Below are 15788 nucleotides of genomic sequence, written 5' to 3'. Positions count from 1 at the left end.
TGGTCACACCCCTCTCTGGCAGCAGGCAGTTGACAAATGTAGGCCTAAGCAAGAGAGAGTGGAAGAATTCTTAACTTTGAAGAAATGTTGAGGAGTTGTTTAATATTTTGGGAGAACACATTTCAGTTAGTGAATTGAGTTTTGTGAGTTAATGTGATCATAGGACTGTCTTTTTCATGTAAGCAGAAAATTGTGGGGATCCATCAACTTTCCTTACAGAGATGGAGGACATTATCATCACTGAATAAAAGTTTATAGGGACACAAATAGACAAATAGAAATTTGTGTTTTGGTCCTAACCACACCCACATCCACATATTTGTGGGAGGAACACAAGGTTTTAACAGGGGTCGTGTTGCAGAGGCACTTTTCCTAGGTTCGGGGGTTTCTCAGAGGAAGTAACATTATTCCAACGGCAGAAGAGATGAGAGGATTTCTGTGCAAGGTTGGCAAGTTAAACACTTTCACTCCCTCCCAAGTTCTCCACAAAACAACTATACAGCAATTTTTTAAAAAGCCTTAAGCCCCAAAGGATGAGAACAACAAAAAAGGCAATAGCTGCAAACTTTTGTAACCTACAAAATAGGTGGGTGAGTAGTGAAGGACCAGAGAGAACTGAAGTATAAGCTAAAGTAGAGAAAAGTGAAATCCAACACACTTTACTCCTCAGGATTGACAGCTCAGAAATAAGTAGCACATGGCACTTCCGAAGTGGGGTACTTAGAAGTACTAACATGGGGAGGATTGACGGAAAGCTTTTGAAGTACTCAGATTCCCAGATCACCTTGCCAGCTTCATAAAGGCAGGCAATAGATCTTCCCAACCCTGGCAGAAGAAGGTGGATTTATTTTTTTTTTAGAGACACTGGACTCAGTTGAAGATGGAGATACCATAAAAGAAATTAGGAGATAAAGTGCACGTATACAAAACTGGATGTTGAGAGCATCTCCTAGCCGCCTTCCCACATTCAGCTTCCAGATGTCCAGCAGCCAGGCCTTCACCTTCCATGCAGGGGACAGAAGAGCTTTCTCTGAGGAATCTGACCAGTCCACGAACAAAGACCTGCAAATATTGACATCAAGGCTTCCCTACCTTAATGGCTGGGGAAACTGCCCAATTAGTTACCCTAAAGTTCACAGTTCATAAGTTCTACACACACTTTTGCTTGGAGGATTTTGTCTCCACCACTTAAATGTGAGCAGACAGCCAAGGATAATCCGATGTCCGAGTAAAGCATCTAACAGAGTGCAGGAAGCCCAATATCTGAATAACAGGAGCTGAAGAAGAGAGGTAGATAAAATGCAAAGTAGGATGTAAGGATTAATTCAAGTAAATATCTCAGAATTAAAAGATTTGTGTTCTATATTGACAAGCTCACTGAATGCCTAGCAAAATAAATGAATGAAAATAGAACCAAGACATATCATTTTTAAATTTCAATGCAGTAGAGAAAAAAAATGAGGGGGGGTAGAGAGAGAGAGAGAGAGAAACAGAGGATCCAGGATTAAAAAGATAAATGGCATCATATTTCTCATCAACTAGAAGCCAGAGGCCTTCACAATTTCCATACTCAGCAAAACTACAAATCAATTTTCAGGATAAACAAAGAAGGAGGAAAGTAGAGAACATGAGAAACACTTGAGAGGGGTGAAAGGAATCCCCAAGATGATGGTGACGGGAGATTCTGGGATGACAGACAGTTACCAGGTTAGAAGCTCCAACAGTCCAGGTTGGAGCAGGAAGGCTGTCAGAGAGGTTTCTTTAGGAAAGTGAAACTGATAGAATGCTTGCTATGTCCAAACCTTTACAGAGGAAATGTAGACAACTGATGAAGGATTTGCAGGTTGAACTGACAAACACATAAAAAATTAAGAAAACAAAAATTAATATTATTATTAACTTCAGGAAAAAGGGAAACTCATGCAAGGAAAGCAAAGAAACCAGGGTTAACTCCATGGCTCAGTGTGTATGTATATATTTGCGTGTTGGAAACAAGGGAGAGAAACACAATAAATCTTCTTCTTTAATAGTGTCAAGTCTATAGATAAATGTCTAAAACCCAGAGTTAACAAAATCAGCAAGTGGCAGCACAAATCTATTATTTAGAAACATAGAGGTAATTACCAAAATATATAGTTAGAATAGGTGAAAGTGATTGCCTTTAGGGGAGGAGGGAAAAATGAGTAGAAACAGTAGGGCATTATAATCAGTAGGGCAAATTTTGTAGAGCTGTTAAAATATATTCTGCATAAAATGACTACATTTTTTTCTTTTTTTAATTATACTTTAAGTTCTGGTGCACATGTGCAGAATGTGCAGGTTTGTTACCTATGTATACATGTGCTGTGGTGGTTTGCTGCACCCATCAACCCGTCATCTACATTAGGTATTTCTCCTGATGCTATCCCTCCCTTAGCCCCTCACCCCTTGACAGGCTCCAGTGTGCGATGTTCCCCTTCCTTTGTCCATGTGTTCTCATTGTTCAACTCCCACTTTTGAGTGAGAACATGCGGTGTTTGGTTTTCTGAAGAACTGTATTTTTAAAAGGTGAGAAAGTTTGAGTGATGGCATTGTGGTGATAGGGTTAAAGTCCTTGGGGTGGGGGGCAGGGGAGAGAGAGAGAGAAAGAGAGAATGACTCACATGAAGAATCAAAAGAAGTTCCATATGAGTGTGATGGGCAGAGGAGTGGTAGGGATGATGAAAAGGGCAGAAATGAGGTATGAAGCTAGAGGATTAGCAGGGGCCAGATCATGAATGGGCTTTAATTTTATCCTAAGGACAATGAAAATCCAAAGAAGAACACTTGCATATTGAAGAACACTTTCATATTTAAGGAAGAGGAAGCTCTAACAAAAGTAGCTTAAACAATAAAGGATCTCATTTTACTATGTTTTATCATTTAACAAGAAGTCTAGGCTGGTGACTCACACCTGTAATCCCAGCACTTTGAAAGGCTGAGGTGGGAGAATTGCTTGAGGCCAGGAGTTTGAGATCAGTGTCAGCCTGGGCAGCATAGTGAGACCCCTTGCTACCAACTCTAGAAAAATAAAAAATAAAACTAATCAGGCATGGTGGTGCATGCCTGTGGTCCTAGCTGCTTAGGAGGCTGAGGTGGCAAGATCACTTGAGCCCAGGAGTTTGAGGTTACAGTGAGTTATCATTGCACTGCTGTACTCCAGACTGGGTGACAGAGTGAGATCTTGTCTATTAAAAAATAAATTAATAGGCCGGGTGCAGTGGCTCATGCCTGTAACCTCAGCACTTTGTGAGGCTGAGGTGGGCAGATCACCTGAGGTCAGGAGTTCAAGATTGGTCTGGCCAACATGGTGAAACCCTGTCTCTACTAAAAATACAAAAATTAGCCAGGCATGGTGGTATACACCTATAGTCCCAGCTACTCAGGGGGCTGAGGCAGGAGAATCACTTGAACCCAGGAGGAAGAGGTTGCAGTGAGCCGAGATTGCACCACTGCACTCCAGCCTGGGTGACAGAGTGAGTCTTGGTCTCAGTAAATAAATAAATAAAGTCTGGAGGTAAGATGGTTAATTTGGCACCTCTGTGAAAACATAAAAGATCGGGATCATTTCTTTTTCCTGCCCTGCTCTTCTCAGGTGCCAAGTATGTCCCTCAGAATAGCTGCAAAAGCCAGATGTTGCTTTTATTACACAACAGCATCCAAAGGGTAGAGATATCCATATGTTTCTGTATCAGTTATTTATTACTACTTTGAAACCTACCACATCAAAATTTAATGTCCAGAAACAACCACCATTTCACTTGCTCATGATTCTGGGACTCAGCAGAGTGGGTTGGGTTCAGCTGGGCTGTTCTTCTGTTGCTCTCACTTAGACTCTCATTCACCTGCAGTCTGTCAGTTGGTGGCTTAGCTGGGGTGGTGTGGTTCTAAGATAACCTTACTTTATAGGTCTGGGGCCTCAGCTGCATGGTTGGGGCAACTGGCTTCCCTGCTGCATGTGATCTCATCCCTCAGATGACTAGGCTTGGCTTCTTCACATGACAATCTCAAAGCAGTGTTCCAAGGCAATGAGAGCTCAAGCTACAAGGTTTCTTGAGGCCTAGTCTCAAAATCACACAATACCCAGTTGACTCCATTCTGTTGGTTGAAGCAAGTGGCCAGCTCAAATTCGTGGAATTAGGAATAGATTTTACCACACGATGGGAAAAACAGCAAAGTTATATTTCAAAGGTACACACACATAAGAATGGTATACATTATTATGGCCATCTTTGCAAATAAACCTATCAGAGCTCCCTTTGAAGTAAGAAATATTGGCTCAAATCACAGTAAATTAGTTATTCTCAAGTCCTTTTCTAAATCAGTCACCGGGGAGGACAATAACATTATTCTCATTGAGTAAGCCTAACAATGATTGACTCCCTGGGACTGAGAACACATCTTTCTCTGAAGCAAAATGATTCTTGTTGCAAAGAAGTATGTGGGTGGGATCTGGGTAGAAACACAAATAGTATCTCCCAGGTTTTACTAAAGGAAGGTTATTTCATTTTTAAGAGGTAACCTTGATTGCAGTGTGAAGATGAATTGGCGTGAAGCAAAATTGAAGGCAGGTAGATCAGTTGCAGGGTTTCTGTTATGGTTTGGCTGTGCCCTCACCCAAATCTCATCTTGAATTGCAATTTTCATAATCCTCACATGATGTGGGAAGGACCTAGTGGGAGGCAATTGAATCATGGCGGCGGTTATCCCCATGCTGCTGTTGTCGTGATAGTGAGTGAGTTCTCATGAGATCTGATGGTTTTGTAAGGGGCTTTTCCCTCATTCCTTGGCAGTTTTCCTTCCTGCCATCATGTGAAGAAGGGTGTGTTTGCTTCCACTTCTGCCATGATTTTAAGTCTCCTGAGGCCTCCCAGGCCATGTGGAACTGTGAGTCAATTAAATATTTCCTTTCTGAATTACCTAGTCTCAGGCAGTTCTTTATAGCAGCATGAGAATGGACTAATACAGTTTCTAAGCCTCAGCACTATTCACATATTAGGCCAGATAATTCTTTGTTGGGAGTAGGGGACTGCTCTATGTATTATAGAACATCTGGAAGCATTGCTGGCATCTAGATGCCAGAAACTCACTCTGAATTGAAACAACCAAAATTGTCTCCAGACATTTTAGGGTATTTCCTTGTGGGCAAGGTCACCCTTTCTTGATAACCACTGAGGCTGGAGGCTAATGCAGTTATCTATTGCAATGGTCTGAACCAAGGTAGAGGAAATAGGCATGGAGGCAAAAAGAATTTAAGAGGTCTTTGATTTGGCAAAGTATAGAATTGAAGAGAATTGGAGACTTCATATACAATTTTTAATTTAAGTTTGTTTGAAGATCAGGCTACACTGGACCCAAGAACTCAGGTGGCAAAATTCTACAGAGCTGAGTTTGCCCCAGTTTGTCCCAGTCTCTTCATGGACTTCTTGACTCCATTGCTTGCCTACCTACCCCTGCAAGAATTTGAGCTTAAGACCCCTGCCTTTGTTGAAGCTTTCTGACCTTTGAAATAGATACAAACATGAGAAGCATTACTATCTAAAAGGCCCCACATTATATCCTGTGTTCCCCTGTGGCCCATATATTTAAATCAGGCCTCTTAGGTCTCTTTTAATATATCACTCATTTTTTTACATTCTGGTTCTAAAAGTATTACATGTCTGTTGTGGAAAACATAGAAAATACAACATGTATATTATACCCAAATCCTATAGTCCTCTTGGATTTTGTTTTAGGTTTCCACATACCTTGGAAGAGGTGATTAGGACTCACAGACCACCCCTGGGAAGGAGCCAGTCCTCTCTGTCTCCACTCAGGTAAACTTTATCCCATTTCTTAACGCAGATCCCAGGATGTTTCAGGACTAAAGCAGAGAGTTTTTTCCAAAACATCAATGGAAGAAAATTAAACAAGCTGTATTTTCCTCTTTGCTTTTGTTCATTTTAAGTCCATCATTCTGGAAGTTGCTAAGAATGTTTTTGAAACAATCCAAAGTTCAGGCAATGAAGTGGTTTTTTACATGAAACAATTCAATAGTTAGAATTTATTGCCCCTCATGTCTCTTAGTGTTTCAAGAAAACATTTTCCATTCATGTTAATTTGTCATCTCAAATTATTTTTTAAAATGAGCCTTAATTGTAAGTATGTGACAAAGTTCTTTTAAAACTGCTTGAATAGTAGAAAAAACATGACATGCCTCTTGGAGAGCACAGTGGGCCATAATAATGTGAGGGAGAACAGATAAGAATGGATGTAATGGTTAGAATTAAATGACGTCTGACAATTACTTTCAATTTGAACTGAGGTGAAGAAAATCAGAATTACAATACTCTTGTGATTAAACTTTGATGAGATGAAAATGTCATTGTTTGATGAGAATTTTTTATTAGAGTTCAAAGAATATGAATGATTTAACCACAACATACTAACACCACAGGGCTGAATAATCTATATCTGAATTTCTCAAGTCTTCCTTACTTCAGGTCACTGGAGAAATCTCAGCTGCTCTCATTCCTCAGTTCTGTGACTGTTTCCATAATATCGGCTTTTGGAACAACAAGATAAAACTCAAGTCCTTTGTGATAAGTTTTGACATTGAAATCTTGGAGTAGCTTAATATGGTGAAAGCTTTCCAGGAGCCAAGTACTAAAATTTAGACTCATTTTTTTTTTAAAGAAATAAATTTTAGAGACTAGATTTCTTGAGAGAAATGGAGAAATCCTGCTTGTATTCTGCATTCATTGATGAAATCAAGATTCTGCATTCACTGATGAAATCAAGTGAGTCTTTTCATTTCATAAGAAGAAGCTCTTTCCCTTTAAATTGACATTTTGGCAATTAAAATTGAGATATGGGCTTGAGTTTGTTAAAGACAATGCATAGCCCAGTTCTCTTTGGGACAGTAATGACAATATAGGATGACAGGTTCAAGCTGACTTAGCACAAGGACTTTTCTCCATACAGGGGCAACTGCCATCTTAGTGATTCCTGCATTCAGTCGAGGGCAGAAGAGCTGGGAGCCCCTTTCCATCTACTTTGCTGCTACTGTGGGATGAGTGCTGTCCTTCCCTCCCTCTTCTCTTTTCCTTTCTTTCCTTTCTGAGGGCCCCAAATTTAAAAAATAGTTTTCCACAGTCATTTCCACAGTACATTTTTTCCACATTTTTAAAGACTTTTTTTTTTTGGTCTTCCAAGAGTGGGAAGTCAAAATGTCTGGGGACTTAGGCTACAATCCAGTAGTTTGGAAACAGGATGGTGATAGGTATGTTCAGTCCTATTTTTATAAATGCAAATCTTGGTCTTTTTATTGAAAGAAAGAGAAAGTACCGGCAATAGTCGTTCTATCCAATCATTTCCCAAAGCAGTGTAACAATGTTACAATCTGGCCCATTCAAACACACACACACACACACACACACACACACACACACACACCCCACTTTTGTTTTATTTTTTAAAAAGCCAATCTTTCAACTCTATAGGCTTGTCTAGGGTAAGTGATCAAACGCTAGCTCAGATGATTGCTGAACACCATCTTACTGATTTTCTTATTCAAATTTTATAAAATATAATTGATAAATATTTAATAAATAATTTAACTTATTAAAATTTGTGATAGATCTTTGAACAAAATAGGGACTCAAGCATATATAAATCTGGTGATTAATAGGTAAATAAGGAGTAAAATACATATTGACAATTGAAATTGAAATGAGAGCTTAAGTCTCAATGAAAGGCAGAGAGAAATGACCACATTTGGTAAATTAAAGACTAACAAGGAAATTTGAGCTGAAAAATGGAAGGTGTATTGTATAAGAGGTTTCTGTCACCCCCTGCTCACTAAGTAAAGAGTTTAATTGGCCATTCAAAGTCCCTTTCAAAAATATGTTGTAAGTTTCGCTGATTTATCTTCATGGCATTTGCACTTGAGTGTTTAAATCTTCCTTCAGAGGTGGTCAAAATGATTATTACAGATTAAGTCGGGAACTACTGAAGAGTTCCAATGCACTGCAATCTCTGTTGGATATGAAAAAGTCAAAGGCTTGGAAAAAGCAGATAATGAAAGCTGAAACTAGTGGAACCCCAAAGCGCCACAGGTAAGAGGCAACACAGGCAGTGATTAAGAGTAGAGAGCCACAGAAAGACTGCATGGGTTCGAATCCTACTTCTACGGCTTTAGTAGCTGTGTGTCTTTGAACAAGTTATTTACTATCCTTAGAGTGCAGTCTTTCTTTCTCCCTTTCTTTCTCTCTCTCTCTCCTTCTTTCTTTCTTTCTTTCTCTCTCTCTCTTTCTTTCTTTCTTTTTCTTTCTTTCTCTCTCTCTCTCTCTTTTCTTTTTCTTTCTTTCTTTCTTTCTCTCCTTTTCCCTCCCTCCCTCCCTCGCCCCCTTTCCTCTCTCTCTCTCTTTCTGTTTATTTATTTTTATTTTTTTCTCACTCTGTCGCCCAGGCTGCAGTGCACTGGTGCCATCTCTGCTCACTGCAGCCTCTGCCACCCGGGTTCGAGTGATTCTCCCCTCTCAACCTCCCTAGTTGCTGGGATTACAAGTGTGTGCCACTATGCCTAGCTAATTTTTATATTTTTTGCAGAGAGAGGGTTTCACCATGTTGGTCAGGCTGATCTTGGACTCCTGACCTCAGGTAATCCGCCCGCCTCGGACTCCCAAAGTGCTGGAATTACAGGCGTGAGCCACTGCGCCTGGTCCAGCTCGTTTCTTTACCTGAAAAATGGGAATAGTAGCAGGACCTACCTCATAAGGCTTCCATGAGGAATAAGTAAACTTATGTAAAGCTTGAGTAAGCGCACAAAAACACAAAGCTAATGTTACTATTTTTCGTATGGAAATGTGGAAGATCTTCTCACTAACTTTGCAGTTATCCTCAACTCTGTTTTCTAGACTAAATGAAAAATGTTTCAAATAGTGGGATTTATAATATTTTCCTAAGGATAAAACAACCAAAAATTTCCTAAATTATCCAGAGTATTCTAAATTAAACCCATTGTAGCAGTCAGCGCTATTCTCTTATTTGAGACCTTTTGTAAGGTCTACAGTACTTAGTCTAGTCCTGTAGTACTTACTTCATTGCCCTTTGGTGGTGTTGACACGGGGTGTTCCCATGGTATAGATAGAACATGTTTTTATTTTTTGCCACTTAAAGGAAACATAGCTAGTGATAAATGAAGCTTATAGATGAATGGGAGAACTTTGTGTGATTTAGGGGAACTATGTAGGGATTGGGATCAATTGGGATCTGTATTCCAGTTTTTGCTTTACCTTTAAATGTAATTTTGAGTAATTTGCTTAATTTCCTTGACACTTGGTTTCCTCATCTTTAGAAATGGGAATGATAATAATGCTTGGCCCACAATGAGCTTTGAATATTAAGTACTTGAGAATAATATTTATACATTCAAAATTCCCATATATGTGCTCACAATTGATAATTATTCTAATGCATTCATTTCTCCTCTTCCCTTGAAACCCTTGGCTGATGCTTTCATAACTCTATAACTCTTCTATGAAAAGCAATCCTTGAAAGGATAGAAGGAATACAGGCTATGAGTTTCATCTACTCACAGATTAGTATCTCCCAGATTAGAGTGTTTCTGTCATCCATCCATCCATCATTTATCATCCGTCTATCCACCTATCCATCATCCATCCATCATCTATCCATCCATCCATCCATCCATCCATCTTGCATGTATTGAGCATCAGCCATGTGGTATGCAAAAAGATTACAAACATCATCATCATTTCCCAGAGATTTCTGAACATGTGGAAACTGAAGAATTCAACTCAGCTTTTTGGAGTTCTTAATGTTGCCTTAAACCCAAAGATTGAAGAAGTGGAAAAACGGAGAAATAGTCAGAATTAATTCAGGTGACATTGTTTTGGACATTTTCCAAACGGACTAATTATCCAAAAGCAAGCTGACATTTATATCTGTGGGTTTCTATGCTTGTTAAAATTTTTTTTTTTTTTTCTGAAGTACTCATTGAGCTAAATTTCGTCTAACATCTGGCCATTGTATAAATATAGCAATGAAAACATGTCTAGTTGCCTACACATTAGGTATAAATTTTAGAAATCCAATTAGTGTTTTATTCTTTGTGTGCATTTCCCTTTTTCTTTAGTGTTTGAGCTAATTTTGGGTTTCTACCTAAAACTATAAGAATTCAAATATTTAGCACACATCTATGCAGCAAAATCCAACTAGATTGAACATTTCCTAATGATTGTAAGATATTAATTCTTTCTTTATCCATGCAACAAGCACTTATTGAGTGAAGGGCACTTATTGAGTGAAAAGTCAAGCCTCGTCTCAGTGCCAACGAGACGGTGGGAGTGGGAAGATACAGAAAAAATAGGACACAGTAAGGAGTTTAGAATCTAGTGGAGGAGATAGACACCTACACCAATGATTTCACTACAGTGTGACCAATGCTATAAGTGAGGTACTTATCCACCTGGCTCCTAAGGCATCACTCACCACTCATCTGATGGGTTGTACACTACATACATGATTGTCCTTAGTCCTCCACTGAGAGTGTATAACCTCTCAAAATTGAGAAGCCCCTGAAACCAAGAACCCAGCCGGTTAAACCAGTACTCATTGAGTCTACATTATCCATCTGGGTAGGCAGAATCTGCCAAATGGCCTGAGGACAGATCATTTGTTTAGCAATACTAGTGGCAGTTGTTTGTGTCTTCACTTTTAGATTCATCATAATGATAGCTGATAACTAATGGTTTATTTTGCATAGATGTGGACATTCAGAATTAAGCCTGTACAAACACAATTTTCACTATCTGTATCAGGGCATCCCACAGTGTATACTCTGCAGGCTTTCAAAAAATACATTTGATTTCATGGGCCTACCACCATTTCCTTTGGTGTTGGTTATACTCAAATATCAAAACCTCCTGATCATTCTAAAGGATCATCTTAAGATCTAACTACAAATGAATTTTTAACTTCATCAAACATGTTTACCTTTTAAAACATCCGAATGTTTATTTTCACGAGCCTAGTAGTACAAGATGTAACATAATTTGTGAAAATCAGCCACAATGCTAATACTTTAATATATTATTCCAAATATTAGACATTACAGTTTAAATCTTTTTAACATTAGCTCTAATGTTGGAATAACATTTAAGTTAATAAATAACTGTGAATATAACCATATGTTCAGTCTATTCTCCCCAGTTTATCCTAAATGACAATTTTATTATGATTTGGGTCATAAAAGTGATAAATAATTGTTTATATGTTTTCATAAATTGCATGTTTATTTAATTAATCCTGAAGAAAACCTAGAAATACGTTCCATGGGTTACATAAATTAGATGTATTTTTTAGCTCTTTGATTTTTTTAACATGAGTGAGTCACACTGTAACTGCTCTTACATTTAGTGTTCATTGCACATAACATTTTTTGAAATGTATTTTCACAGGCTATAGGTAGTCATTTGCAAAAGTGGCCACAATTTTTGATCCTTGAATTAAATGTCTTTCATTTATTTTGGAGAATTATGGGTTTCAAAAGCTACTGCCCTTATGGGACAATCTGTAAAGTACTAAACACAAAATTTGTGGTAACGAAAGAGAGTTTTGTTACATTACGCTTTCCAAATAGTAACCACATCTTCCAATAATTTTCGTGTTATAAACACATTAGGAAAGACAGAATTACCTTTAGGTATAAAATGTTCTGAATTGGCATATTCCGTAGTACTTACAATGAGAATTTATATTGGCTTTTATATCGTTTGATAAGGTTGTCTGTGCCATCTTCAGTTGTCACAAAGGCAATTTCTCTGTGAAATGTTCATAACATGTGAGGTTGGTGTCAACATGCTGCAATTGGAGGTTTTCCAGGATTCATCCTGCCATTTGAATTTACTGCTCTATTTTGGGATTTTCCTATTATTATCGAGTTTAAACCAATACAAGTGTTGTCTGGTTTTATGGTCTGAGAACAGTATTCTGTACTCTTTGGAGTCAGATCTCTAATAAATCATATAGTTCAATTTCATCACATATATTTTCCAAAGATTTCTAATCTTCTTGTAAAATCTTCAATACTGAGCAGCAGCTCTAGCTAGCACCTAGGAGCTGCATTAAGAAAAGGCTCAGATGATAAAAAGATAGTGTAAGGGTTTAGGAAAAGCATCAATGGCAGAAATAACGTGTAGGAATCTTAAATTTAGGCAACTACTTAGGTCCAGAAAATATTTCCTTCCAGTATAAAAGGTTAAGGCTCTTTGAAGAAAATGTTATCTTCAACAATGGAAACATACATTCAAATTCTGGTCCCTTGAAAGCTTAAAATCGGACTCTTTCCCTTTTGTACACTTTTGACAAACTATGTGCGTTTTCAGTGTAGGGACCACCTTACAATTTTAGGGTAATTGTACTCTTCCTTAGGGAAGAGACAGTTGGCATTGTTTCATGGCTGGGTATAATTCATTTATGTCTTCCCAGTTTTTCCTCTCTGATCTCTTCTCTGTGTATCTGTCAGCAGTGGTCTCCTGGGAGCAGCACTATGCACTTCATTAATAAGAAGGGATTAAAGAAAAAAGCCCCAGTCTTCTAATACACTTGGATAATTTGGTGTCATCCACAAGGCGATAGACCCCTGCTGCATAGGTGTCATTAGAAAGGTACAATTTCATTACTTTTTACTGGCAGAGCCTTGAGTGAAATAAAAAATATGTTGTCTCATATGTAGGGGGAAAAAGTGCTAAAGCTTTCATTCATTTCATGCCCCTAAAAATAGTAGAATGCAAAAAATATATTTTACCTTTACTTTATATTGCCTTCCTTTAGTAGTCCTTGAAATCATACTTCCTATTAAATATTGAGCAAAATAAAGATTAAAAGAAAATTTTTTATATTCTTAAATCTCAAATGATATTTATATATTTTTGTTAATTAACACACTTGTTTCAAATACCTACTATGTGCCAGGCTCTCTGCTAGCTACTAGAAACAAATTACAAAAACATCATTCACTTTTTTTAAACCCTAACTTATTGAATACTATAATTGGAAGTGAGTGTAAAAGTGAGTGTATATGAAATAAACCATATGGCAGAATAAAAATGATTATAAGCCAGTATATTGTAAGTGTATTCAAAAAATTTGTTTTACACTTCCTTGTTAACTGAACTTGTTTTTAAATTGACATGTTTGCTGATGGTTGATATTACGTTTTGAACTGAACCACCCTGATTTTAAGCCTCTAAGTGGTATATTGTGCAAACATTTGAAATGACGGTGCAAACCATCTTTGGGAGATTTGCACCCTAGTTTCCATCGGTGCCATCCCTGCTAGGAGGTAACCATATGTCACTGGCACAGTGTGTGGTGTGGCCACGCCCCCTGAGAAAGGGGCCTGGGATTTAGGCACCTGCGGTATGCCAATGGCACTCCCAGGCATAACACTGGTGTGATGACTCTCTGGGAATCTCACACATCACTCTTTCCTAGCACCGAAGAGAATCAGGTTTAATAGTGGTCCATTATCTCACTGCCACAGACACACAACTGCCATTAACGCTAAAAAGTGACACACAGCTGGAACCATGCTTGAGAGAAGACAGCCCTTGATCATCAGTTATTCACAAGTCACTCCTTGCAGTGATAGGTTTCTGCTTTCCTTCTAATAGCTTTTGTTCAGTGAAATTGACATTTGCAGTTCTTTGTCTAAGATAACAGCTAGACTAGACTAGTTAAGATGACAGAAACTGGGGTTTCGGAGAACATTCTACTGACAAAAGGCAAAGCGGGACAAAAAACCAAATTATTTTGACAAGTAAATGAGTCAGTAACAAAAATACTTTAAAAATGTGTTGGGTTATGTACAATAGATCCAGAAATGAAAGATTGGTCTTCTGGTAAGCTTTGAATACAGAGTGATCTGTTGTCCTTACCATTTTATTCTACAACCGTGTTGTACCTTGTCTGTCATACATTTTAATTCACTCAAATATGATTACACATGCAGTAAAGATTATCAACAAATGTCATGAGAAGTGAGAGGGCAGAGACTGGGACAGGGCCTTTACACCTTCTAGAGTGAACACAGCTTAATAATCAACAAAAAGCCAGGACTCAACTAGCTAAGTTCTTGTTATCAAAAATATGTCTCAGCTAATGTTTAAATATAGATAACCAAAGTTACAAACAAAATCCCCAGTTTTGCCAATAAATTTTTAAAAAATAAGCAAAGTGGTAAAGGGGTTAAAAGCTTAGATCATTAAACTGGTGTGGTGCATTTGAGGGTGTGCACTGAAAACAGATCAACCATTTGATTCCAGACTACAGATTTCCTTTTTGTTTGTGATTTTTGTATGATGGTAACTTTTCCTCTGCCTCTACAAGATTTTACGAGTCTGCTTGTCTTGCATCTCAATAGGTGCTCTTGTGATTTGGGAAGGGTTTCTGAATATTCTTTTCAAATTTCTGGGCTTTAGTCCCACGTTACTTGAGGCAGTGAGGAGGAAGAAGAAATACTATGAATTGAAGTTAGAATTGAAACTTGGGTATTTGTGATATAAATGGAAGGAAGTAACTGATTAGCAGTGACACTGGCTAATGCTCTTTTGCTGAGGTACTCTATAAATAAGGGATTGCTCATGAAAGAGCTTGTTATACTTTCTCTCTTGTATGTGCATGACTGTGACATACCGTATTTTGCCATTGTTAAACTTAGTTTAACAGAATAAATATTCAAATAAGAATTGACCATACCAATATCCCAGTAGAGAGGGAATAAGCTGATAGACGTGTCTTTGAGTTCTGTCAGGCAAGACTTAACCAAATCTTGACACACATTTAAAATTGGTTGTTAATGAAAGGTAACTAGATAAAATAGGTATATATTTGCTTAAGGATATTTTTAAAATATTTCTTTTTTTAGATTTGAAATTCACAATAGGTTTCTTCCTTTCCTCCTTGCTAATTTATGAAATATTTATTGTTTAGACTGACTAACATGACATGAAACAACAAACCTGCACATGTCTAATTTATAATAAATCTGTTTCCTTAATGGGTGGAAGGAAATCTGAGGACAGTTCTAAGGAGTCTTGTCTGCTTTCAGTGCGATCTTCTAGTCATACTGAAGACAATACCTCTCCGGATTGGTCTTTCCCCTTCTTCTCCTCTCCCCGGTCAATGTCAATCACGTGCACCACTCCAGGTTTTAGAATCAGGTCATCCGTCTCTACCTGACTCCTGTTGTCCTCCACCTCCATGTAGCTTCCTTTTGTTTGCTGGGCAGCTTTGCTGAAGGCTTCTTTAAAACGACGTTTAAGTTCAACATCTGGACAGAAGACATACTCATAAAGGCCACCAGCGAGGACAGCTCCTATGATGGGCCCAACCCAGTATATCTAAGGAAAAGATGAAAGAGGATAGAGTATGAGTAGAGAGAAGCTATTCCATTGAGCAGCTCATGAATATAATCTAGCTGGGTTAAATTAAGAGTGTATTTGTGTCATGCATCAAAAAGAGGGGAATTGGAGAGGAAATAAGAAAAAACACCAAATCCTCATCAGAGATCCATAAATCATTAAACAGCATTTGAACAGAAAACAAGAAGGAACTGTTTCATCTCCTATTCTCTTTTCATTAATTATGTTCTTTCCATCTTATGATAATCCTTAATGTAAAGATAGCTCCTCTTTGGTGGTGTTACAAATTAAGCCACTAAGAATTCTTTAATATAGAAAAAAAATTTCTGGAGAGTCTTTCTC

The 15788-nt window shown here is 38.0% G+C and overlaps 1 protein-coding gene across 2 annotated transcripts in view; it reads right to left on the bottom strand.

Moving 5' to 3' along the window:
• Positions 1-11008: 11008 nt before the first annotated feature.
• The window catches only part of AQP4 (aquaporin 4), a 13903-nt gene continuing 9123 nt past the window's right edge, over positions 11009-15788 (bottom strand). For both annotated transcript variants that reach the window (XM_023207752.2, XM_023207753.2), the window contains one exon: positions 11009-15425. In XM_023207752.2, the coding sequence (XP_023063520.1) occupies positions 15147-15425 (279 nt within the window). In that variant the 3' untranslated portion in view covers positions 11009-15146. The remainder of the gene's footprint in view (positions 15426-15788) is intronic.

Source organism: Piliocolobus tephrosceles, chromosome 18, assembly GCF_002776525.5.
Source record: "Piliocolobus tephrosceles isolate RC106 chromosome 18, ASM277652v3, whole genome shotgun sequence".
Taxonomy (NCBI): Eukaryota; Metazoa; Chordata; class Mammalia; order Primates; family Cercopithecidae; genus Piliocolobus; species Piliocolobus tephrosceles.
This window is presented reverse-complemented; position numbering and strand designations above follow the sequence as displayed.